The sequence below is a fragment of the Myotis daubentonii genome, chromosome 3, assembly GCF_963259705.1.
Source record: "Myotis daubentonii chromosome 3, mMyoDau2.1, whole genome shotgun sequence".
In the NCBI taxonomy this organism is placed as follows: Eukaryota; Metazoa; Chordata; class Mammalia; order Chiroptera; family Vespertilionidae; genus Myotis; species Myotis daubentonii.
The window spans coordinates 218,739,725-218,764,431 of record NC_081842.1 but is presented as its reverse complement, the minus strand read 5'-3'; the positions used below and the strand labels follow the sequence as shown (position 1 = coordinate 218,764,431).

Sequence of the window (24,707 nt, the reverse complement as noted above, 5' to 3'; positions counted from 1 at the left end):
ATTAAAAGAAGCAGGAATACAGGAGCACATGCCCCGTAACCAAGAGAAAAACTAGTAATTAGAAATAGACCCACAGATGACACTATTGACAGAAATACAAGAAATGAATGGTGAGGTAACTAATTTAAATATAAGTGATGTTATCAAAAAGGCAGAGGGAACCATACATGGGATAAGGAGAACCATGGAAGAATAACAAAGACACAATATTAACTTCTGAAAGATACAAAAATACATAAGCTGAAATGGAAAAATACAGTAATGGGATTGACAGCAGATTAGATACGGCAGAAGATTGTTTTAAAAAATAAATGAGATCTTTTAAGAGAACAATAGAATCATCTGAAATTACATATAGAAAAAAATTCATAGAACAACAATGATCAATGGGAAACAGCCTAACATGCCTGTCATTGGGATGCCCAATGGGGAGGGAGGAGATGAAGGACAGGAAGTATCTGAAGATATAGGTGCTGAAAATATGCAACGTTTTATTTGAGAAAACTCTATAACGTCGCAGAGTCAAGGATATGAATGAACCCCAAGCAGAGAAAAATACCAAAGTCTGTCATCATCAAACTGCTGGGGTAACAGATAGAAAATCTTCTAAGGGGCCAGAGAATAGAGGACAGGTGATCAAAGGTAAGTGTATAGATAAACTTATCATCAGAAACTACGTAAGGCAGAAGACAATGGGGAGACTCCTTGAAAGAACTGAAGGAAGAAAATTGTCAACCTAGAGTTCTATACCCAGCAAAAATGTCCTTCAAAATAAGGCAAAAACAAATAATGTTTCAGTCAAAATACAAGTTGAGCAAATCTACGGTCAGCAGACCAGCCCTAGCATAGCTATCAAATAACCTCCTTCACACAGAACGAAAATTACACGAGATGGGAATACGGACCTACACAGAAAAACGAAGGGTACCGGGAATGATCACTGTGTGGGTAAATATAGAGCATTTCAATTATTTTTTTAAATGTCAAACATAATTAACTTCTCAAGGAAAGCAGTAACAATGTATTAAAAAGCTGAAGAGATGAGAAGGTAAAATTTAGGACAAAGCACGAAGAGCAGAAGGCAAGTGCAGGTGCACTATTGTAAGGTGTTTGCAAGAATATAAAACGGTGTGGGATTATCTGAAGGCATTTTGCTAAGTGGAAGACGTATATTGTAAACTAGAGCATCCAGTAAAGGAAAGGGGTAGCTAATAAGATCACACTGAGGGCCAAATGGATATTTGAAAACATTTCATTCAAGAGGATAGAAAAACAGAACAATGAAGAAATGGGACAAATCGGACAATAAATAGTAAATGATATATTTAAACAGAACCATCTATATAATCATATTAAATGTAAATGGCCTAAACATTCCAATTAAAAGGCAAAAATTGTCAGATTGGACGAATAAAAATGAAGGCCCCAATATATCAGACTTCAAGAAACCTACTTTAAATAGAAAAAGCATAGATAAGTTAAGTGTAAGAGGTTGGAATCAGGTATATTATGTAAATATCAATTTAAAAAAGCAGAAAATAAAGGTTTGTTTCAGAATAAGAAATATTGCCAGGTCTGGCCAGCATAGCTCAGTGTTTGAAGTGGTTGAGCACCGACCTCTGAACCAGGAGGTCAAGGTTCGATTCCCAGTCGGGGCACAGGCCTGGGTTGCGGGCTTGATCCCCAGTGTGGGGCGTGCAGGAGGCAGCCTATCAATGATTCTCTCTCATCATTGATGTTTCTATTTCTTCTCCCTCTCCCTTCCTCTCTGACATCAATAAAATATATTTAAAAAAGAGAAATCTTACCATGGATAAGGATGAACATTTGCTAACGATAAAGGAGTTAATTCTTCAAGAGGACACAGTGATCTTAAACTTGTCGGCACCTACAATAGCAAAATACACATCCTTTTTATGTGCACATAAAATAGTAATGAGAGACCGTATCTGAGCTATAAAACAAGTCCCAGTGCGATTAAAAGGACTGAAATCATACAAAATATGAGTTCTAACTATAAGAGAATTAAACTAAAAATCAATAACAGACAATACCTGAAAATTCCCAAATATTTGGAACTTAGCCTATGAATATCTAAATAACATATGGGCCAAAAAATAACTAAAAAAAGAAGTGAGAAAATATTTTCGATCAAATAAAAATAAAAACACAATATTTAGAAACTTGTGGGATGCAGTTACGCGAGGAAAACCTGTCACATTAAATTCTTATATTAGAAAAGAAATGTCAGATTAATCATCGCTTCTCCCTTCTGAATGAACTATAAAATGAATAAAAAAATTAAAGTCAGCAGAAGGAAATAACAACTATAAGAGCAAACATTAAATAAAATAGAAAACCAAAATAGAGAAAAATCAATAAAACCAAAACCTGTTCTTGAAAAGGGTTATTGATAAACCTCTAGCCAAAATGACAACGAAGAAAAGGGAGAAGATACAGCTCCCGACGCCTGAGGCGAAAGGGACATCACTGCCGAGCCTGCAGACGGTGCTGGGAGAGCAGGGCTGCTGTGCGCAACTCCAGGTGATGCATTTGGAAACTGCGGTAAAAGGGGTAACTACGGGAGGAGGGTGTGGGTGGAGAGGCTCAGATGGGGGAGGAAGGGGGGCTTCTGTCATACTTTCAACAATAAAGATACATTTTTAAAATAAAAATAAAATTCTAGGAATGAAAGTAAATTTTAAAATAAATAAACAGAACTGCAAAAGGCAAAGGGAGGATAATGAAAAACACAACAAAATGAAGCACAAGCTATCGGCGCTCACGTACGAATAAACAGGTGGCGACGACGCGCTTTTTGATGTAGAAAACCCAAAGGAAACGACAAGAAGCTACAAGAACTGGTGAGTGAGTTGAACAAGATCACGACGTGCAAAAGCCAATGTACAAAAATAAACTGGGTTTGCACATACCGGCAATGACAACTGGAAATTGAAATTTAAAAAATTCTACAGAATAAAAAAATATGGTCCACTTAGCGATAATTTAAGCCCCCAAAAGTGTAAGGCTCATATACTGAAAACAACCAAACATTGCAGAGACAAATGAAGGAAGACCTAAGCCAACGGAGAGAGAAGCTGCGTTCATGCATTGGGGGGGGGGGGGGGGGGGTCAGTACTGTTAGAACGACCGTTTTCCTGAAATTGATCTACAGATTCCAGCAATGCCAACACCAAACAGCCAAGAATTCTCTCTATGGAAACTGACAAGCGAGGGAAGACCAACGGTCCGTGGTGCCAATTCGGGGCCCACAGGAACCCCACATTTGGGCGCAAAAAGAAGGAAACTTCATTCAGTGCAAAACAGCTCAACTGGGATTCAGACCAGAGGGGAGCTGGCTTGTGTGAACAGGAGTCCCCACCCCTGGCCCCTGATTGGCCGGTCCTCATGCAAATGAGGACTTCAAATCCTCACAATTTGATTGGCCCCAAAGGCATCCTGATGAGTCTGAATACAGGCGTCTTGGTTGGTCAGAGCTGGGCGGTCTTATTGGTTGGAATAGGAGCCCATGCACTCCCCTATAAGGGCCGGCTCTGAAGGCAGGCGGTGCAGCGGGCAGCTCAGTGCCCAGCCGGCCCGTGGGCGCAGGTACTCCCTGAAGTGCAGTTGGCGAGAGAGGCCCTGCGTAGACGTGGCTGCTATAGGCACTCGGGGTGTTTTGTTTTGTCTTCATTTGAGCCCCATCAGCCACCAGGAGCCCTTCTTACTGGGTGTCCTCTTCCCCGGGGTGCCCCTGGCTTCGATGGTCGTGTGGGGATGTGGAGGACTGAGAATAACCGAAACGGTTGTGAGAAGGAAGGCGATGGCTGAAGGCATACCCTGCGTCTGAGGCGGATTGTAGAGCTGGAGTCGCCGGGATGGGGTGCAGCTGGCGGAGGCTGGACCCGCACGCGTGGAGCAGCACCCACTCCCACACCACCCGTGTGGGGGCGATTCGTTTCAGGCAAGGCGGCCAGGGCAGTCCAGTGGGGGTGACAGACTTCTCAGAAAGGGATAAAAGGATGCTGGAAGAACTGGACACTAAGATGCCAAAAAAAAAAAAAAAAAAGAATTTTAACCCTTACCTCACACCATACAAAGGGAAACTCCAACTAGATCTTCAATCTGAATATGAGCATGAAAACTTTAAAAGTAAGACGCTACAGTGGAAAACCTTGGTGGCGTTGGGCAAAGATTCCTAAACAGGACAGAACAAAAGCACAAGTACACATGTGGGAAAGGCGTTGCTAACTGTAAAGGCACGTCCCCCAAAAGACACAGGAAAACTAAACGGTGGGCCAGTCTGGGGCGACCCCTCTCCTGTCACGGACCTGGGAGTGGGCGTTGGATGATACCCATGTGGGGAACAGGAGGCAGGTCTCCCTCCCCAGGTCCCTGGGCACAGTGGCTGCCCTGGCACCAGAGGCAGGTGCCCTGGCCACGGCGAGCGCTCTGATGTCGCCCCATTTAATCTTGTAGTCTATGCCCATCTCTCAGGCGTCCGAGCCTCTCACCAGATGGACTCCTTGGCTGGAGGGTCCTAGTGGGGGGGAGGACACCCCTCCCCGCCCCCCAGGCCCCAGGCTGTGCTCACCCAGTGGGCAAGCTCCCCAGAGTCATCGAGACAAAGGGGACCGGTGGACCTGGGCCCCCTCACCCACCTGGGTGCCTGCCAGCCCAGGGACCCCCCACCAGGCCGGGCCCTGTCCTCCCGGTCGCCCCTGTTGGCTGGGCTGGGCCAGAGGCAGCTGGACCCACGCTCGGGCACCCGGAGGCAGTCGGCATGGCTCTCCTGGCAGAGCTCGCAGAAAAAAATCCCGCCGTCTTTATAAGGGAGTCAGCCGAACATTTACAGTTCCCCCCAATCGGCCAGGCCATTTTCACAACATAAAACAAGCAGAAAGTGTAATTATTTCAAGGTGTCCTTCACCTCCAACTCACCGGAGGCTCACAGCTTAGGGGTTTTTAAAAATATATATATTTAAAGCAAATATTATTGCAAATGACTACTCTGTAATTTGGATTAATTGCTTTGGTTTCTTCTGGAAATAAAATCTTTAAGGCAAACCCATAAAAACCCTGGAGCTGTTCCTGCAGCGGCTTGTCTCACGCGGAGCCTGGGGCTGCCCTGCAGGGACCTCGGGGGTCAGAGTCCCGAGGGGGCCAAAGGCCTTGGAGGAGGCTGGGCCCTCCCAGCACTGCCTCCCCCCCACCCTGCAGCCCCTCCCCCGTCCCCCGCCCCCCACCGAGGGGGCCTGTAATACCCGGCTGGGTGACGCCTTGTGCGCCTCAGGCGGGTCTCAGGATCTCCACCAGGAAGGGCCCAAGGAGGACCCTGGCCAGTTCATGGTCGCGCCCTCCGCAGGGCGAGGTCAGAGGCTCCCCGGACCCTGCGGGCTCCGCGTCAGGGACGCGCCTCCGGGGAAAACACGCGGGTGTGGGCTGGACAGAGCTGGGCCGGGCTGTGGCCACGGTCCGAGGAAGCGTGTGGCTGTGGTATGTTGAGGGGCAGGGCGTGCAGAAAAGGCTGATATACGGACAAGCCCCGCACTCCGGCGCCACCCTGGGGCTGCCTGCTGCCTTGGGCGTCTGGGACTTGCCCCCAGCCGGACCTGCCTCAGGAGGGTGCGTGTCCATTTGGGGGGTGAGTTGGGTGAGCACGGGCGATGCTCCGGGGGCGCTGTGGGAAGATGAGGGGGGCAGGCCGCCCAGGTGTCGCCTGGGACCCCGGAGGGAGTGTCAGCAGAGGGAGCCACACAGGGCAGTGATCGCAGGGCAGGGCACGGGTGTTATGTGACCACCAGGGGCCTGGTCCCTTCAAGCCCATCGTCTCACCTGTTCTGAGCAGCAACCCTGCGAGCTGGGCACGCGTTCCTCTCCTGGGTCTGCGCGGGGCCACAGGGCCAGGAGGTGACAGCTGGGGCGGGGCTGCCCACAGGTGCAGGCGAATGAGGTGAGGGGGGCAGTTCCCGGGCTCGGGGATCCTGCCGGGGCGAGGGCAGGCCCAGGGCCTGAACCCGCCTGGGTGCCAAGGGGAAACCACTCTGCACACAGTGGGGCCGGGAGGAAGTGTCTGGGTCCGGGGCCGCTGTCGCCAACGTGCTCTGTGACCCCCTCCCCCAGCGGGTGTCGGTCTCTCCAGTTCATTCCAGTTTCATCATTAAACTCAGTTTCCTCAGGTCACTGGGTGGGACATCCACCCATCCATCCACCCATCGATCCACCCATCCATCCATCCATCCATCCACCCATCCATCCATCCATCCATCCATCCATCCATTATCTATCTATCCATCCACCCATCCACCCATCCATCCATCCATCCATCCATCCATCCATCCATCCATCCATCCATTATCTATCCATCCATCATCCATCCTCTATCCATGCATCCACCCATCCATTATCTATCCACCCATCTATTATCTATCCAACCATCCATCCATTATCTATCCATCCATCTACCCATCCACCCATCCATCCATCTACCTATCCACCCATCCATCCATCTACCTATCCACCCATCCATCCATCCATCCATTATCTATCCATCCATCATCCATCCACCCACCCATCCATCCATCCATCCATCCATTATCTATCCATCCACCATCCATCCATCCATTCTCTACCCATCTACGTATCCATCCTCTATCCCTCTCCCATCTACTCATATATTTTCCCATCCATCTACTCATCCATCCGTTATCTATCATTCTACCTATTATCCATCCATCCATCCATCTATTATCTATCATTCCATCTATCATCCATCTATTCATCTACCTATCAATCCTCCATCCATCTCCCATCCATCCATTTGTCCATCCATCTACTCATCCATCCATACACCCATCCATTCACTGATCCATCCATACACCCATCCATTCACTGATCCACCCATACACCTGTCCTTTGACTGATCCATCCATATACCCATCCATTGACTGATCCATCCATATACCCATTCACCTTCTCTCATTCCCTCCACGCATCCATTCATCCATCCATCCTCCATGCGTCCATCTATCCATCCACCCCATCCATTTATTACCTATCCATCCATTCTCCACTCATCCACCCATCCACCCATCCATTTGCCCATCCATTCACTCATCCATCCATACACCCATCCATCTTCTCATCCCTCCATCCATCCTCCATCCATATGCATCCAAACCTATTGACCATCCCCCATCTGCCAGTCTCTGTTGGCCCTAGGGCACACAGGGGGAACAATAGAGGCGAGATGCCCTCACTATGGGGAGGCTTCCAGGGCTGGGGGGGGGGGGGGAAGGTGTTGGGAACCAGCCGGGGGCCTCAGCAGTGTGTGCAGTGGGGGTGGAGCAGCCAGAGGCTGGGAACAGGGGGCACGGAGAGCAGTGGGCTGTGAATGGAGAGCAGCTGCCCTCGGTGAGGGGGCAAGGCCTGTGTCCTAGGCCAGGTCCGGGGCCCCACCAGACCGCCCCTCCCGTCACGGCCATCCTCCCTCCTGGCTGGCACGGGCAGAGCTGGAGGCCTGCTGAGCAGATCCCAGGGCCCTCCTGTGCCCACCGAGGGAATGGGCAGAGCCAGGGTGGGCAGTGGGGGAGGGCGTGGTTGTCTGGCTGTCTCAGACCTGGAGGGAACAGGATGTGTTCAGGGCCCCACCCTGTAGAACCTGCTAGAAGACAGGAGGAGTGTGAGGGACTCCCCAGGGGGGCCCACAGGGGAGTGTCAGGGGGACCTCATCCCCACCACAGGGAGGGGCAGGGTGTGGAGCTCACCAGCCTTCCAGCTGCCCCATCCCAGCCCCGACTTCCAGGGGCTCCACGTGAGGGCGGCCTGCCTCTGTGTACAGGTCCAGACAGGTCTCTCTGGCCATCTAGCCCCAGGGGTATCCATCTGCTGGCTCAGTGCCCCCGGGGCAGGGGGCAGGGCTGTGAGTTCCTCCCGTGAGAATCTGCCTATGCCTGAGCTTCTAGCTGCAGTCTGTGAGGGTCCCGGGCCCACAGAGTAAGAGGCAAATCCTTGGGCTGGAGCAGGCCAGGAGGGCTTCCTGGAGGCGGCGGCCTTGCAATGCTGGTAAGCCCCGCCCCTGCAGGCCTAGGGGCTGTACCCGGGTGGGTGCAGAAGAAGAAAGATGAAACAGCTGGTGGGATGGAAGCAGCCAGGGTCCATCTGGGGATGCGTGGATGGAGAACGTGTGGTCCATCCCCCACCGGATGTCAGCCAGCAGGGGGCTGACACCCGCTGTGGCATCCACAGCCCTTGAGGACCCTGTGCTGTGACAGCAGTCACAGAGGACAGAGGCTGTGTGACCACTCCCAGGAGGGCCCTGGAGGAGTCAGATCCAGAGGCAGCGAGTGGACGGTGGTGCAGGGCTGGGGAGGGGCTGGGGTGAGTGAGTGTTAAAGGGGGTCCGGGTTCCAGTTGGGAAGATGGAAAGTTCTGGAGACGGTGGTGGATGTATTTAATGCCACTGAACCGTGTACTTAGAAGTGGTGAGGGTGGTCATTTCCATTTCTAAACATTTTTTTAAATATTTTTTTTATTCATTTCTGAGAGAGGACGAGAGAGATAGAGACATCAATGATGAGAGAGAATCATTCACCGGCTGCCTCCCACACGCCTAGAAGGGGTTCGGTTCTCATGTTTACAGGGGAGGAGATTGAGGCCCAAACAGGCGGGACCAGATCACTGCACAGGGGGGCGTGGTGACCACCCCCCCAGACCTCAGGCTGGAGCCTGGGGCCAGATGCCCCTCCCCTCACCTGAACAGATTGAGAAACCGAGTCGGGCTCAGAGTGTGTCCCCAGTCTCCCATACCCTGGTAGAAATGAAGCTCAAACGTATAAATTAGGCTGCTACTTAGAACATAAAGTTTTATTTAAACCCCTCACGTGCGTGGCGAGGAGATGTTACCCACAGTGGGATGAGCAGAGGCTGCCGGGAGGGGTCGCCTGAGCCGGCTCTCGGACGGGCAGGCTTTTTTCCTGAATTTTAAACGTTGGAACAATTACCCACAAGTACAGTCGCGGGAGAAGAACTGAAAGGCCCGTAAGTGTGACCGGAAACGGCTGCCATGCCCTGACACCGTCCCTCGGAGAGAACGCAGTTCACACTTCACTTTGCATCCCTGAAGGTCGCATGCCCTCGGGGACACGTCCGTGTGGCCATGGGCTGCAGCCACAGTGCCGCGTCCACTGTCTGCACAGCCGTCCGTGTGTGTGGCTAACAGACTTCACGGGTCAGTGCCTTCGGCGCCCAGACGTGCCCTGGGCAGGCCCTGGGGAGGCACCGATGGATCAGGACTTGGGGACGGTGGGCGGGTGGGAGCCCGACGTACGGACGGGCAGGTGTAGCCTTTCTGAACCGGTCGCCAGCCTCCGGGCTAAGGTGGCAGGTCCCACCCATCTGGCGGCGTTTCCTCTGCCCACCCCCTTCGCCCAGGACAGAGAGGCGTTAACAGGCGTTTTCCCACGAGGGAGGGGCGTTCAGGGCCACGGTGAGCATCGGAAAGGTGGATTACAGAAGGCTCTGTGGTCCGGGGGCCGACGAGAGAAAGGCAGCCCTAAGTGGAGAGTGGGGACAGTGACATTTGACCAGATTTAATACAGAGAACACCCCGAAACCGAGCATTGGCCACAGAAGTGCCCCGGGACCGGGGAGCAGGAGCGGGGATGAGCAGGAGTCTCGAGTGACAGGGGCGGTAAGGAGCTCGAGTCCTAAGCCCCCTCCCTCTCCCGCTGCCCCTCCCCCATGTCAGCGACAGTCCAAAGGCTTCCTCTCTGGACCACAGGCAGCCGGGGCCGAAAGCCGACGTCAGGGACCCCCAATTAGCTCCCGGGAGCCTGGCAGCCGGACCCTCCCCTCATTCCCTGGGAGCGACCCTGGGGGTCAGCTCATGCCCGCACGATGCTGACAGGCAGGCTCCCAGGACCGCCCTTCCTGAATCTCAGAGGCAGCCAGGCCCCCCCGCCCGCCCCATCCTCAGGTCTTCCACTCAGCCCTGTGCTCCTCCGACTCGCGGGCAGACAGCCAAGGATCAGCAGATACTGGAAGGGAGACAGCGGAGACTAAAACAAATACAACGGAGCCATTTGGAGCACACCCAGCCGGCCTCATGCTATCAGCTTCCAAAGGCAAAAACACCCGAAGAAACAGAGGGTAGAAAATCAGCAAAAAAAAAAAGTTTTCAAGGAGATTTCCCGGAGCTGAAGACATCAGCTTCCTGCGGGAGAGGCTCCCCTTGGCATGCCAGCAGGCACACGCAGGCACCTCACTGTGAAACAGGGGAGCCCCTGGGACAAACCGATGACGCCACAAGGCCCCAAAGGTGGAAAAGCAAGTCACATACCGAGCACAGGAGATGGGCTCTCCACAGGCTGCTCAACAGCCACCCTGAAAGCAAAAGACCAGGCCAAGCTCTGTACGTTCAGGATGGAAATCCTTCCCAATAGAGAATTGCGTTCCCAGCCAAACTATCGCTCTGCGAGGGCATAGAGGCATTTTCAGACGGCCGAGGCCCGCAGCGCTTGCCTCGCAATCGATCAGAAGTTACTAGAGCAGCGGTTCTCAACCTGTGGGTCGCGACCCCTTTGGGTCACCTAAGACCATCGGAAAACACATCTATAATTACATATTGTTTTTGTGATGAATCGCTATGCTTTCATTATGTTCAATGTGTAACAATGAAATTGGGGGTCACCACAACATGAGGAACTGTATTAAACGGTCGCGGCATTAGGAAGGTTGAGAGCCACTGGACTAGAGCCTCAGCCAGGTTGGCTCCGTGGATAGAGCGTTGGCCCATGGACTGAAGGGTCCTGGGTTCAGTTTTGGTCAAGGGCATGGACTTTGCTTGCAGGCTTGATCCTGGGCCCTGGTCAGGGCATGTGTGGGAGGCAACCAAGCAATGTGTTTCTCTCACATCGATGTTTCTGTCTCTCTGTCTCTCCCCTCCCTTCCACTCTCTCCAAAAATCACTGGGGCTACCCCTGCAGCCGCCGTTCCCTCGTCCTAATTTGGGATGGCCTGGCTCAGACCTGGACCTTCACCGGCTTGTCTTGGCCGGCATGGCGGAAGTTCCTGCCTCACCCCTCTGTCTGCGTGTCCTGCGGCTGCTGTAACGAACCACCACAAATTCGTGGCTTACCACAGCACCAGGGCTGTTCAAAACGGGTCTCGCCGGTGTCGGGGGATATTGAGGTATGGGGGGGGGGGTGAGAGGGGGGGCTGCTCGCCTTTCTGGAGGGTCTAGAATGCACTTCTTGCCTCTTCCTGCTTCTAGAAGCTGCTCATTCCTGAGCTCACGGTCCCCCTTCACAGCCAAAGCCGGCTAGGCGGTGGGCTCCCTCCGCCTCTGTCTACACATTCAGGCTCCTGTGGTGACGCGGGGCCCGCCCCCCTGTGTAGTCCAGGGTCACTCCTGGCTGCGGGTCAGCGGGCACCCATCTCAGCCCCGTCTGCACCTCCATTCGCCCTCCCACTCCCTGCCCACTGCGTGGCCTACCTCTCCTCCCCAACCATCCTCGGCTCCAGCCGCACTGGCCGTCCTCCTCAGGGCCTCCACACTGGCTGTTCCCTCTGCCCGAGTGCTGTGCCCTGGCTGCGCCCACGGCTCCCTCTCACTTCTTCACGCCTCTGCTCAATGTCACTGCCTCAGAGAAGTCTCACTGGACCTCCCTATGGAAAATCGGGCCCTCCGCCCCCCTGGCTCCCCCTGGCTCCTCTCCCCTCCCCTCCTGGTTCTGCACAGCGCTAACCATCTTCCAATGTCTGTGCGGGTTCTTCTGCATCTTACGTAGCTGCTTCCCGTGGAAGGTGAGCTCCGTGGGAGGAGGGCACGGGCGCTTTTGTCTGTTTGGGTCCCAGCTGCATCCTGGGGCCTGTGGTCATGCCGGCACATAGTAGGTGTGCAGTGAACGCGTGCCGTTTGGACGAATGCATGGCCCACACTGTGATCTGCTGGGCACCCGGCCGTGTGGGCCCTGTTTTCCGGCCGGCTTCCAACCCGGGTCTCCCGCCAACGCCTGGGGCTGGGGCCGCACTGTGGTCTGGCGTCCGTCCTCCTAAACCCACCCCTGCCCCCGCCCCCGCCCGGGACGCCATGGCCCTTCTTCCCCTGGCCCGGCAGCCGCCAGTCTGCGCTCTGTCCCCGGGGCCTGGCCTGCTCTGGACGCGTCATGCGAATAGCCACCCAGCTGTGGCCTCTACCATCGGCTTCTTTCCCGCAGCATGTCTGCGAGGCTCGTCCACGTCGCGGCGTGTCGGCCGGACCGCGGTCCTCTGTGTGGCCAGGTAATGGTCCACGGGGGGGATGTGCCACTTTTCGCTGACCCCGGTGGCGATTTTAACGTTCCTCGCGCATTTCAGCTGCTTTAAGCGTCTACGGCTGGGCTGCGGCGCAGGCCTATGCGTTAGGTGAGAAGACTGGGCGATGGTTGCTGACACAAGGCCGGGTGGTGGGAAGGGATGCAACTAGGGGGAGGGGCCACACAGACGACAATGGTCACCCACAGGCTCCCCGACCCCCTTCCGGGCGTGCGCGTGCGCCTCACACCCTGGTCCAGTGGGATGTTAGTTCCTAAACGTGAAAGAACCTTTAAGGATGAGTGTAAAGCTCTTTATTTTTTAAAATATATTTTTCCTAGAGGCCTGATGCGCGAAATTTGTGCAAGAGTAGGCCTTCCTTCCCCCTGCTGCTGGCACTGGCTTCCCTCTGGCCGCCCACAGGCACCCAGGACCCAGGCTTCCCTCCAGCCCCGGCTTCGTCTGGAATGATGTCTGGAAGGACGTCCAGTCTAATTAGCATATTACCCTTTTATTATTATAGATTGCTTTCAGAGAGGAAGGGAGAGGGAGAGACAGAAACATCAATGATGAGAGAGAATCATTGATCGGCTGCCTCCTGCACGCCCTACACTGGGGATCGAGCCAGCAAACCGGGCATGTGCCCTGACTGGGAATCGAACTCTGACCTCCTGGTTCATAGGTTGACACTCAACCACTGAGCCCCGCCGGCCGGGTGAGTGTAAAGCTCTTTAAAGGTGCGGTTCTCTCAATAACAGCTTCCTGAGCCCTCATCCCCGCTTCCTCACACTCAGCACGTGTTGGCGTTCCGTCTGCGCTCTGAGCATCTTGGCCCTGTTGTGCCGCCACCACCACCATCCAGTTCCTGAAGCTCTCGTTCTTCCCAGAAGGCACCCTGTCCCCACTGAGCCGTGACCCCCAGCCCTGGCCTCGCCCATCTCTGTGCTGCCTCTCAGGGCTTCCGGCCTGGACACTTCCCGTGAGCAGAACCGTCCCGCGTGTGGCTTCTCTCCCTGAGAACCAAGTTCCTGAGGTTCCTTCCCGCAGGGGGCGCGTCAGCTCTTCAGCCCCGGGTATGACCAGTCCTCCTGCGTGGCGCCGACAGACCCCCGTCGCAACCCCCGTCGGTGGCGGTTTTCAGGTTCCCCGGTCACTTCAATGTGAGCCTCTGTGGGGAGACGCACTGTGGGCTCTGGGGCCCCCGGGGGCCTTCCACTCCTGCTGGATCCACGCAGATTCTCCGGGAGCGTGGACAGTCTTCCGGCCGCACAGTGCCCAGTGCAAGCGCACAGGCTGTAGCAGCGGCCGTGGGCTTGAAACCACCCCCCCGCCCCCCCACCATGGGCTCTGCTGGACTGAGCCCGGGGACAGGCCCATCTGCAGCCCCGGGCTGAGCAGAGAAGGCGGCCCGATGCCAGGGTGGCTTTTCTTGTTTTGCAGGAAGCACACGCACACACACACACGCACACACACACACACACACACGCGCGCGCGCGCACCCGCACACACCAGGAGGGCCGCAGAGCGTAGATCCGATGGGAAGGCCGACTTCGAGGCATGACATCACTCGGAGAACATAAATCTTGGCTGTGATTTATTTATGTTGAGAAATCCACACACACTGCGTTTCAATGGCTTTGTTTAAGCGATCGCTTTTCCTTTCTAGTGGCCGGCGGAGCGAGGGTAAACAGGTCCAGCTGTACAAATCCGCGGCGGAGGTGAAGCCAAGGTGATTATTACACAGAAAAGCTGGGGGGGGGGGGGGGGCCTCGTCCTCTGGAGGAGAGTCACCCGCCGGGAGGTGCCGGCCGCCGCCCGCCGCTGAGTCACCGGCCCATTGTCGAGGCGCCGCGGCTGCTGGACGCGGCCATTTCTCTCATTTGTGTTTCGTGGCACGGCCGCCCCGCGTGGGCCAGGCTCGGGCGCGCTTCACCGCCACAGCCTTTCCTGAATGACAGGGCTTATGATGGGAAGCCGTGCAGGGAACCCAGACGCTGAGCCCAACTGGCGTGGCGTCTGAGCCCCACCTGGACCCCGAAGCCACTGGCTGGTTGTGGGACCTGCTCCCAGGGCGGTCCTGGGATGGCCACCCCCTGACGGGCCCTGGCTCCCCAGGGGGAGCTGGACGCAGGGAGCCCTGACCCCCAAGCGGCTGTGCTTCTGGCCCTGCTAGGAGCATGTGGGGGCCGCCCAGCAGGGGCGCCTGAGCTCACACCCCGGCTGTTGTCCTGTCACCTGCGCCTACAGGGCCGGTCTGCTGCCCAAGGGGCCTGGAGCGGGGCTTGGTCAGGCAGTGTCCCCACGCCCCATTCCCAGGACCCGCCTGGCGCCCTGAGCCTCAGTTTCCCATTGGGAGGGGGCAGACAGCTGCATGAGCTTGTGGGGGTCACATGGCACCAGAGGCTGGCACTGCCTGCCTGGGCCACTCCAGACCGGGAACCCTGTGGATAGAGTCTCCACACGGGCACTTTCCAACCGTCCGGCCCTCCTCCCGGAGGCCTGCGAGCGAGCCGGCGCCCGTGCATGCGGCTGGGCTCCTGGGGGCCTGCTCGCTGCTTGGTCCCCTCGTGGGCCGGTGCTGGCGGCGGGATGCAGGCGGCCCTTTGCTAGCTGGTGCAGGTGAAGGCGGGCACTCGGCACAGGCCGCTGCCTCCACTCCCACGGCCCGTCCGTCACGGTGCCCCCGTGGCCTGCGGCCTTCCCTGGGCTGCAACCAGGCCGTGGGCAAGGGCCACCCCCTACCCGCCCAGTGCTCTGCTCTTCACCCATTCGTGAGCCATTCATCCCTCCGCGGAGCTCCCAGCAGGCTCCAGGCCGCCAGGCACTGGGGCTTCCCGGGAGCCAGGAGGGCCGGAGGGCTCTCCCTTCCCAGCGGCCCCCACGTGGGACCTTAGCTCCAGAGCACTCGGCGTACAGAGGCCTCTGCCACGTGCCAGTGCACCAGTGGATGGAGGGGTGAAGGAGGGATGAAGGAATGCGTGAGGCCTTCCTTGGCTCCCGGGGGGCAGGGGTGGCCTGTGACAAGCCCGGGTTGCAGGTGCCAGGAGAACAGCCGCCCTGGAATGGCCTCCACTCTGACCCGGGGAGATGGGCCAGGCCAAGGTCAAGGGGTGGGGCTGACCCTGGAAGCCCCGCCTGCCGGTGCTGTCCCTGCCTCACTCCCCCCTGCACCCAGCCTGGAAGGGGCTGCGGCCCTCCCTCCATGACCGCCCAGGCCTCTGGGGGGCCTTGGTTCTGGGACAGCAGGGGTCAGAGGGCACAGGGCCCCGGCCACCAGCAGTCTTTGCTCCCACAACCCTCAGAGCTCCCAGGGAGCTCCGGGACCCCACACGCATGTGTCGCTCCCCACAATCGCCCCCCCCCCCCGCCCCCGGCTTGTCTGCCCCCACATACGGAATCAGGGCTCCCAGGAAGCTGGGCAGGTGGCCTAGGGTTTGAGAGGGAGGGAGTGGGGAGAGGCTGGGTCTATGCTGAACCCCCCCCCCCCCCAGCTGTCTGCTGCCCTGGGAGGGGCAGACACATCATCAGGGGCTGGGAAGGCCTGTGCAACAGGAGCAGGGCCCAGGCAGTCCCTCCACTGCTGCCCCCACCGGCTCCGACTCCATTAGCATCCTGTCATTCTCGGAGAGTGACGGGCTGTTCAGGGCTGAGACCTGCCCTGTTGGTCACCAGCCTGCTGTAGTCCCGGGCCTGGCCCACAGTTGTCCTCATGAAGGTCTCTGTCCTGCCTGGGCTGCAGGGGCTTGGGACCCAAAGCCAGGCAGTGTGTCCCTGCCTCTGGGCTGAGGTTCCTGTACTGGGGGCTCAGGTCTGGGATGCAGGAGCCCCCTCCCCCCTCCAGGTGGCAAACCTGAGGCCAGAGCCAATTGGGTGCCCAGCTTTCTGCAGGGGCCAGAGGCCCCGCCCCTGGAGGACATGGCCTCACCTTAGGGTCACTCAGTGGAGTGGGAGGGGGTCCCGGTCTCTGCCCTTTTCTAGTCTCCCCGCCCTACCCGCCAGGAGATGACTGGTTGATTAGGCAGCAAAGCCAGTGAGGGAGGGGGCTTCCCTGCAGTCCCGCCCCCGTCTGCTCCATCCCCCTCCCTCTCCCCTCCTTGTCCTGCTGGAGCAGAGAGCGGGAGGTTTGCTGCATTGGCTGTGCTCCCTCCTCCTGCCCCCCAGCCCCGCCCCACAGCCCAGCTCCAGCAGGGAAAGCTTACAGGAGGCTGAGGCAGCCCAGGCTTCCAAGGTCAGGCCCTGAGGTCCGCCCAGACTCGCTGGGACACACAGGCCCCCAAAGCCAGGAACACCCACGTCCCGTGTCCCGTGTCCCCGGCAGGCAGGCAGCGTGGGGGGCAGGAGGGAGGGGTGTGTTCCCTCCTAGGAGCTCCCTGGGACCAGGGCCTCTGTCCTGCCCTCCCTCCCTGGCAGCCCCAGCATCTGCCCTCTGTGAGCTGGGGCGCAGGGTGGACCACCCCGGTGGTTGGAGCTTGGTGTGGTAACCCCCCTGCATCTGGCCCGGAGGAACCTGAGAGGAGCCCAGGGCAAGCAGACCGTCCAGGGCAGAGCTAGACCTCGACCCCCCCACCAACCCCCTCCTTCCCTGCCCCAGAGAGAGGAGTTCTGGGGAGGGGGGCTCACAAAGGACAGGGATGGGCAGGGGTCCCTGAGAGCAGCCTGCACCCCCTCGGGTCTGGTGCCCCCTCTGAGCCCGGCCGCTCAAGCTCAGCCCCAAAGGGTGGGCTGCGTGGCGGTCTCCACCCTTGGTCCTCCTCCAGCCTCACCCAGACCCTGCGAGGGGCACCGGTTGTCTGGCCCATTTCACAGACGGGGAACCGGGAACCGAGGCCTGGAGAAAACGTGCCTTAGCTCCCGCCAGGGCCATATCTGCAGGGTCTCCAGCCCTCAGGACCGCAAGGCGACATTTCCTTTCCGAACTAGGAAGGTGGCGTGGGGAGGGGTGGGGACCACGGCCGGGAAGAGGGAGGGAAGGGCCTTTGCAAACCGAGGTGTGGATTGGGGCGGGCATTGGGGCGGGCGGGAGGCCATTGGGGAGTCTCCTGGGGGACCAGCAGCCTGTTTGGTTTCCGGGCTCTGGCCTTTGGGGATGGGAGGGAAGGGCTCCCACCGGCGGCTCCCGGGACCAGGCGTCCAGAAAGCCACGCGGCTCTCGGCTTTCGTTGTTGCCAGCACCCTGCCCGCAGCCGGAACGGGGAGCGGGAGGCTGCGCAGTGTCCACAGGGGCGGCCGGTGCATGGGGAGCCCGCACAGTGCCAGCCCCGTGGGCTCAGCTCTGCAGGCGGCGCCAGGGCCCGGCGCTGGGGGATGGAGCTGCCCCTGGCCGGCACGGGCAGCGGGGAGTGCGGGGGGCGCGAGGGTCCCCTCTCCAGAGGTGCTGGCGGTTTGGGGTGCAGGGGGAGCTGCGCCCAGCTCAGGGTCTACGCCAACCGAAGGACAGAATTTGTAGGCAGATTCTGCAAGGTTCCTGGACGGGGCAGGAAGGCGTGGGAAACCGATTTCGTTTATTGCTCCCGCGGCGGAGGCTGCCGCGCCCGCGCCCGTTGCTGGAGCCCTGCTGCGGGGCGGCCACTCGCGTCCTGATGGCGGCCCACATGCACTCCACGGGTGGGAGGGGGTCGTCAGGGGGTCCCTGCCCCTCTCCCAGGAGCCAGCTCCCTCCGGGCTCAGGCGGGCAGTTCAGGCCCCTGTGTATCTCCGTCTCTTCAATTAAAGTCAGAACAAAAAGGAAAAGCTCTTGAAATGCGCGCGAGGCATGTGCCCTCCTGAGCGAGGGCCCAGCCAGGACCCAGACGGCGGGAGCTGCGGAGAAATCCCGGCGCCCAGGAGGCTGCCCGTCTCCCTGGGACAGTGTCCTTCCGCGGGGGGAGCAGCTTTGCTGGAAATGGGCCACAAGGCCCCCGTTCCTGGGAAGTGCTGGTCGGGAGCACCCCAGCCCCCGCCGGGGTGGGCGACCCCATCCAGAACCAGGATGGGTGCGGGTGCTGGGAGGCCTCTGCTCCGAGCAGCGAGCAGCGCGCGGGAATGGCCTTGCCACCGGCTGCGGCTCTGGCTCCTGAAGGAACTCCCTGTGTCCTGTCCTTGAAAGTGAGCTGGGGTGGGCGGGAGCCCGGTGCTGGGCCACGGGGCTGGGGGCCAGTGGGGCCGCCCCAAGGGGAGGAAACGGCCCGGTCGGTGGTAGGTAGTCTGTGCCCCATCACACCCCCAGTCTAGACCCAACTCCCCTGCTCACTGTTCACCCGGCGGGCGGGCGGGCGGCAAGGCCTCCGCATCCAGTCCCCGAAGAGTCTCCGCGGGCCCAGACCACCTCGCTCTCCCCTCTGCGCAGGGGGACCCCAAGGGGCTAGTCCCCAGGTGGGCTCCAGCCTTTCCTGCTGCTCAGATCCGGCCGCATGCCCACCTGGGATGGGGCAGGGGAATGTGCCCGCGGGGAAAGCCGGCGTCTCGGCCAGCCTGATGCAGTGGCCCCGCGTGGGGCGTGGGGCGAGGGCTGGTGGTGGTGGTGGTGGTGGGAGGGGGGCCCTGGCAGCTGGGGTCTGGGAGGAGAGCCCACATGTAAACTAAGGGGGAAGGGCTTTCGTTCTCTTAGCTACTAGACCTCTCTGAGCAGGAATCAGGGGGTGAGCAATCTTGACCTGGAATCCCGGGGAGCCCAGAAACCGCTGGGGCAGAGCCTGGGGAGCACAAAGGCGGGGGGGGGGGCTCCGGCTTCAGTGCACACGGGCTGCCCCCACCCCAGTTGGGACCCGCCTCACTTGTTGCGACAGGACCTTGCTCACTGCAGAGCTGCAGGGCCTGCCGAGCTGGCTCCCCCAAACCTGACCCTTTCCCACAGGAGGGCTGGTCCCGGGTCCCTGGCCGTGATCCCCGCTGGCTGGGAGGCTGGAGGCTGGGAGCAGGCGGCGCTCTGGCTGAGGCGGCTCCTGTGAGGCCGGAGTCCGTGGTAAAGCCTCTCTGCCTCCCCCTGACCCAGCGACAGTGATTGCAAGCCGCAGAGGGCAGGGCACGTCCACGCAGCGGCCCACAGCTCTCCGCCTCCACGGTCTGCGGGCTGAGGCCCGTGCTCACTGGGGTGAGGCGGGTGCAGCCCCCAGGTGGCCTGGCCCACGCGTCTCCTGGGAGCTGGCGCACTTTGAAAACTGCCCTGACACCTTTTAGTATCAACGAAATGAAAGCTGCCCCCCACTTCCCACACCTGTTCCCCCCAAGTCCCCCAAATGTCTGCAGGCAGACACACAGTGGGGTCCAGGGGGACCTGCCCTGATGTTCCCTCCCTCCTTCTGGGCTCTGGGCTCTCGCTGGGACGCCACAGGCCTGGCCAGCGGATCTCCTTCTAGGTCTGGCCACGCGGGGGCAGGGCCCAGCCAGGCCAGGACCATGGCCTTGGGGACGGCCTGCCTGCGCTCCTGAAGCTGAAAGGGCTGATGGGAGGGAGACCTGAAGGAGCTGCAGGGCCTTGTGGGGTGGTGGGGGCAGGGCCTGTCTCCCTGTCATCCCATCCTCATCTCTGGGTCCCTCTCTTCCAGACAGGCCCTGAGCTGCACCCCACCCCCACCCCTACCCTGCAGGGTCCTAGCAGGGCAGGAGGAAAGGGCCAGGGCAGCTGCTGGTAGCTCTGCCCCCTGAGTCTGGAGGGAGCCCGGGCTCAGCCTGGCCAAGGCTCAGGGTTGTCATGGGCCTCCTGAGCTGAGGGAGGGAGCAGGAGAAGGCCTGTTGGAGCTGGGTGCCCCCAGAAGTCTGGGTCTCCCTAACCGCAGGGTCTGCTGGCTGCCTCCAGGGCCTGGGGACTTGTGCTGAGCTGGGGTGGGGGTGGGAGGGCCCCTCTGCAGGGGGAGTGCTCACAGGCACCTTGCACTCTTCCCAGACCTCACCTTGCTGGGCGGTCTTGGGGTGCAGAGCATGAGGGTGACCTGGGTTCTCTCTGGCCAGCAGCCCAGACAGGTGAGGCCCACTGGCTGGAGCCTGCCCTGCTGGTGGCGGGGGGCGGGGGCGGTGGCTCCAGAGCTCTGGGGATCACCCTGCCTCCTCCAGCAGCCACCCTCCCCACCCCGCAGAGTGGGCCCTGGTCCCCAGGGGGCACAGAGAGTCTGGAAGCAAGGCCGGGACCCCCAGCCCAGCTCAAGGGAAAGATGGGGTTGGGGGTGGAGGGGGACAGACCCTGGAAGGACGCGGGTGGGCCCTGGGGCTGAGCTGCCTGGCGCTCACTCCCCCTCCGAGGGCAACACTCACCTAAGGGCTGAGCCAGCAAGGCAGCGGCCAGGCCAGTGGGAACCAAGCCAGGCAGGGAGCACCTTCTCCTTCCAGGCGGGCGAGCCCAGCAGTCGCAAGACTGGACACCCCGGGCAGTGGGAGCCACGTCGGGGTTCGAATTCCACGGGCGGCTGATGGTTGAGGAGGCGCGAGGGCGGAAGGCCAGGCCCATGCCCCGCTGGCTCCTGCTTCTCCTCCGGGGGCGCGTTGGCCCAGCGCCCCTCGCTATCGAGGCCTCTTCTGGCTGAGGGTCCCTCATCACCTCCTTTATGGCCAGGGCGCGGGTCCGAGTGTGGTCCCGGGGGAGGCGCTGCAGATCTCACTGCGGGTCTCACACAGGGAGGGAGGCCCCCAGGCAGCACAGCTCTGACCCCTTCCTTCCAGGCTCAGGTTCCCGCTGAGGCGGCGGAGTCTGCAGCCGCAGGACCCTGGTTCTCCAAAGGCGCGGGGTCAGGCCTCCGCTTTCCTGCAATTCTTTCTTGAACCCCCGACAGACGACAGAAGAATTCCCACTGTCCCCACAAGCCCTGCCTGTGCCCAGCCCAGCCCCTGCACGGCTCCGTGGGTGAGGGTGAGGGCTCCCGCCCGCCTTCCTCCACCTGCTACACAGGCCCTCCCTCCCTCCCTCCCCGACACACCTGGGCCCAGCGGAGGGGGAGTGTCCCGAGGCCCTGGTCCCTAAGGTGGCCCAGCTCCGGGTGCCCGCCGGTACTCACCTGGGGCCGGGAGGCAGGAGTGAGTGCGCAGGCTGCCCGGGCAGCGAGGTGCGGGACGCCCTGTGTGCGGCACGCCCTGTGTGCGGCGGGCTGCCCCACACTGCCTCCCGCGCCTTTCCGACCGAAGCTCCGCGCGGACCCAGGGCGGCGGGTCTGAGTGTCGCCCGCCCGCCCCGCCGGCCGGGCAGCGGCGAGCGCGGAGCTGGCGGCGCTGGCGCTGCTGTTTCTGAGCCGCAGAGCCCGGAGCCGCGGCGGCTGGGTGTGGGGAGGGGAGGGGCGGGGGCCGGAGGCCCGAGGGGGCGGCCCGGAGGGGGCTTCGGAGGAGCCGGGTTCGGCCCGGGCGCGCGGACTCCGACACCCCCGGGGGCGACCGCGGATCAGGGGCGGGGACCCAGGGGACTCGGGGAGAAAGCGCGCGGGGGCCAAGGCGAACGCCAAGCGGTGTCATTAGCACTAAAATGCGAGACCACGAAGCAAAAGCAGCCCGACCCGCGTCGGAACTGTGGGCGCGCTCGCCCCTGCCGCCCAGGAAGGCGCCCGGCGAACGCAGCCGCCACCCCATCCCCGCGGCGGGGCGGGAGCGGCCGCGCGACGAGACGCAGGGAAGGTGGGGGGGGGGCAGTCCCCTCGCCTCCGGGGCCACCTGGGTCCTTTTAAAGTGTCCGGGGTGCGGGCCCCGGGAGGGAGCGCCCAGCCCGGCGTGTTTTCTTAAAGGGCCAGTTCCGCGCGGCGCTGGGAACGGGGGTGGGGGCAGGGGGCGGGGGGAGAGAGAAGTGAGGCGAAGCCCGGGAAGGCCGCGGAGAGCCCCCCAATCCCGCGCCGCGGCGGCGGGCGGCGGCGGCGGCGCGACGATGAGGATGATGAATACATGGCAAAGTTTTTTTGGCCCCGGCGAGGGGTGTCAGATTGAGCGCTCTGTGCGCATGTGCGAAGGTGTCCAAACTGACAATGCTGGGGAGATGAAGATAGTGTGTGGCTGCTTCTGGACTCCAGGAGGAGGAGAGAGATTCCGCGAGCCGACACCATGCGATCCAAGGCGAGGGCGCGGAAGCTAGCCAAGAGTAAGTCTCCCGCGCGGCCCGTCGCGCCGCCGGCCCGGGCCGCGGGGCCGGGGCGCCCGGGCCAGGGGTGCGCGTCGGGGCGCGGCCGGCGCGCCCCAGGCTCCCGGCCCCCAAATCGCCGGCGCGGCTCGGGGGCTGCTCCGCCTCCCGCGCTCCGGGGCGGCCGGGCTCGGCGCGGAGGCTCGGGGCGCAGGGCCGCGCGCTCCCCGAAGGCGCCGGCCCCCTCCTCGCCGAACCCCCTCCCCCCCCCCTTGTCAGGCGCTCGGGCCCGGGAACCCGAGGCGCGCGGTGGGGGCCGGGGAGGGGGGCGGAGGGGGAGGGCCGGGGGTGGAGGGGAGCGAAAAGCGAAAGTTAGCGAAAAGTTGACGAAAGGGGAGAGCAACTTTTCCTCCTCGCTCGCTCTCGCTCCCTCCGCGCGGCTCGGTCCCGGGCAAGTCATATTCCGGGCTTTTGGAATAGTGGGCGCTAGAGCACCGCCTTTGGCGGCCGCCAGCCGGGCGCGGAGGAGGGAGACCCCGGGCCGGGAGGGGCGGAGGAGGGGGCGCGGGCCGGCGCCCACCGGCTCCCAGGGCGCGAGGCGGCGGTGGCGCAGGCGGGACGGCCGCCGGCTCTCGGGGAGCAAAATGGAGCCGTTTCCCGGGGCTCGGAACTGTGGCCGCGAAGTGCATTCCCAGCCGGTGCCCCGCGCGGCGGAGGGCGCTCCTGCCCGGCTCGGCAGCCCACGCGGGCCGCCCGGCGCCGGTGCCTCCGGCTGGAGTGTCCCCGCCCGGCCGCCTCCGACCCGCCGCCGCCGCCGCCGCCTGCGCCCTCGGCCCCGCTAGGACCCTTCCGCGCCCGCTCGCCGCGAGGCCGGTCTGGGACAGGGCTGCCCCGGCCAGACTGCCCGGCCCGGGTCTTACTTTCTCTTTCGCTGCGTCTCCGCGGAGCCCGGGCTCCTGCTCCCAGCCCCGCCGCCTCTAGGTCCTCGCCGCCGGTCTCCGCCGCGGGCCGGGCCGGGCGCTCCTGCGGCTGCACGGCCGCCCGCCCCCAGCGCCCCGGCCGCCCGCCCGCGCGCCCTCCACCCCCAGCGTCGGCGCCATCGGCCCGCGAGGCCCCTGGGCCCGGGGCTGCGGCCCGAGAGGCGGCAGGTGGGGGCGGCGGCGGGCGAGTGCGGCTCCCGCAGCCCTGGCCCAGGCCCGGGTGCAGCGAAGCGGCGAGCGCCGCACCGAGTGGAACCCGCGCCTCCCGCTCTCGCCGCCCCCTGCGCCGCCATCGTCGCCCCCGGTGGACAGGGAGCTCGGCCCGCTGCCTTGGGGCTCTCTGCCGACCACCGCGCCGCTCAGCCCGCCGCCGCCCTCGGCCTGACCCTGCCGGCCCGGCCTCGCTGCACTGGGGCCAACCCCAAGCGTGAGCTGGTGGGCGGACACTCGCCACAGTTTTCGGAAGAAGTTCTGTTCTCCGGGTTCGGCATTGGGCCCAGCTCCGCCGGACCGCGGCCGCCGTCACAGCCGCAGCCCCCTGCCCTGTGCGGCCGCCGGGGAAAAGCAGCTCCCCGCTCCAGCGGGAGGCCCGGACCCCGCGCGCCCGTTGGGGACCTTCCTGGAAGCGCCTTCCCCGCCGGCCTCCGCTCCCCGAGCCCCGGCTGCAGCCTCCCTGGCCTCCCGGGCCTCCCGTGACCTCTGGCCCCTCTTGGTGCGAACAAGGCCTTGGTTCCTCCCCGGCCGAGCTGCCCCAGTGCTCCCTGCGTTCCTGCGGGCGTGGGGGTGCACGTGTGTGTGCATTTTCGGTCTGCGTGTGCGGGGTCCACTGGAGCCCAGCCTGGCCGCCGTGGCCACCTCTCCTGGCCTTCGCCGCAAGCGAGAGGCAGCTGAAAACTCCCGCAGACAGCGGCCTGGCCCTCGGCTCTGTCTGCTCCTCCAGCAGGTGGAGGAGGTGCGGATCGCTGGGGCAGCAGGGCCAGGCTGTGCTCAGGCCCCAGAGAGGTGCCTGGCGCTGCCCTCTGGCCCACAGGGCCTGAGGCCCCAGGCTGGGACCGGGACCGGGACCAGGGAGTGCTGCTTCCCTGCTTTAGGTCCTGGGTGTGGACAGGCACCAGCGAGCAGGTCTGTGAGGCCCAGGCCCCGCTGGAGCCCGCAGCAGGGCTGGAACTGGGGAGCCCTCCCTCTGGGGCCCCATGAGCCGGGTCGCTGCCCCCAACCATCCCCAACAAGGTGGCCCAGGCAGGCCCAGAAAGGGTGGCCTGCCCTGCATGGAGCACAGGAGTCGCTGCGGAATTTAATGTGACAGGGCTTCCCGCCGCCGACGTGGGTGTCCCTGGGGACCTGACCCCATTACTGGCATCTGAGGCAGGGACAGCCATGCCTGCCATGGACCCTCCCCTCCAGGCCACCTCCCAGCAGGGGGCAGGGGC

The 24,707-nt window shown here is 61.4% G+C and overlaps 1 protein-coding gene across 6 annotated transcripts in view; it reads left to right on the top strand.

Annotated features, from left to right (window-relative positions):
- Positions 1 to 21,727: 21,727 nt before the first annotated feature.
- Positions 21,728 to 24,707, top strand: part of PRDM16 (PR/SET domain 16) — a 275,561-nt gene continuing 272,581 nt past the window's right edge. For all 6 annotated transcript variants that reach the window (XM_059691515.1, XM_059691517.1, XM_059691514.1 and 3 more), the window contains exon 1: positions 21,728 to 22,318. Coding sequence is in view for 5 of the 6 variants with exons in the window: in XM_059691517.1 (XP_059547500.1) it covers positions 22,282 to 22,318 (37 nt within the window). In the remaining variant the exon portion in view is untranslated. The remainder of the gene's footprint in view (positions 22,319 to 24,707) is intronic.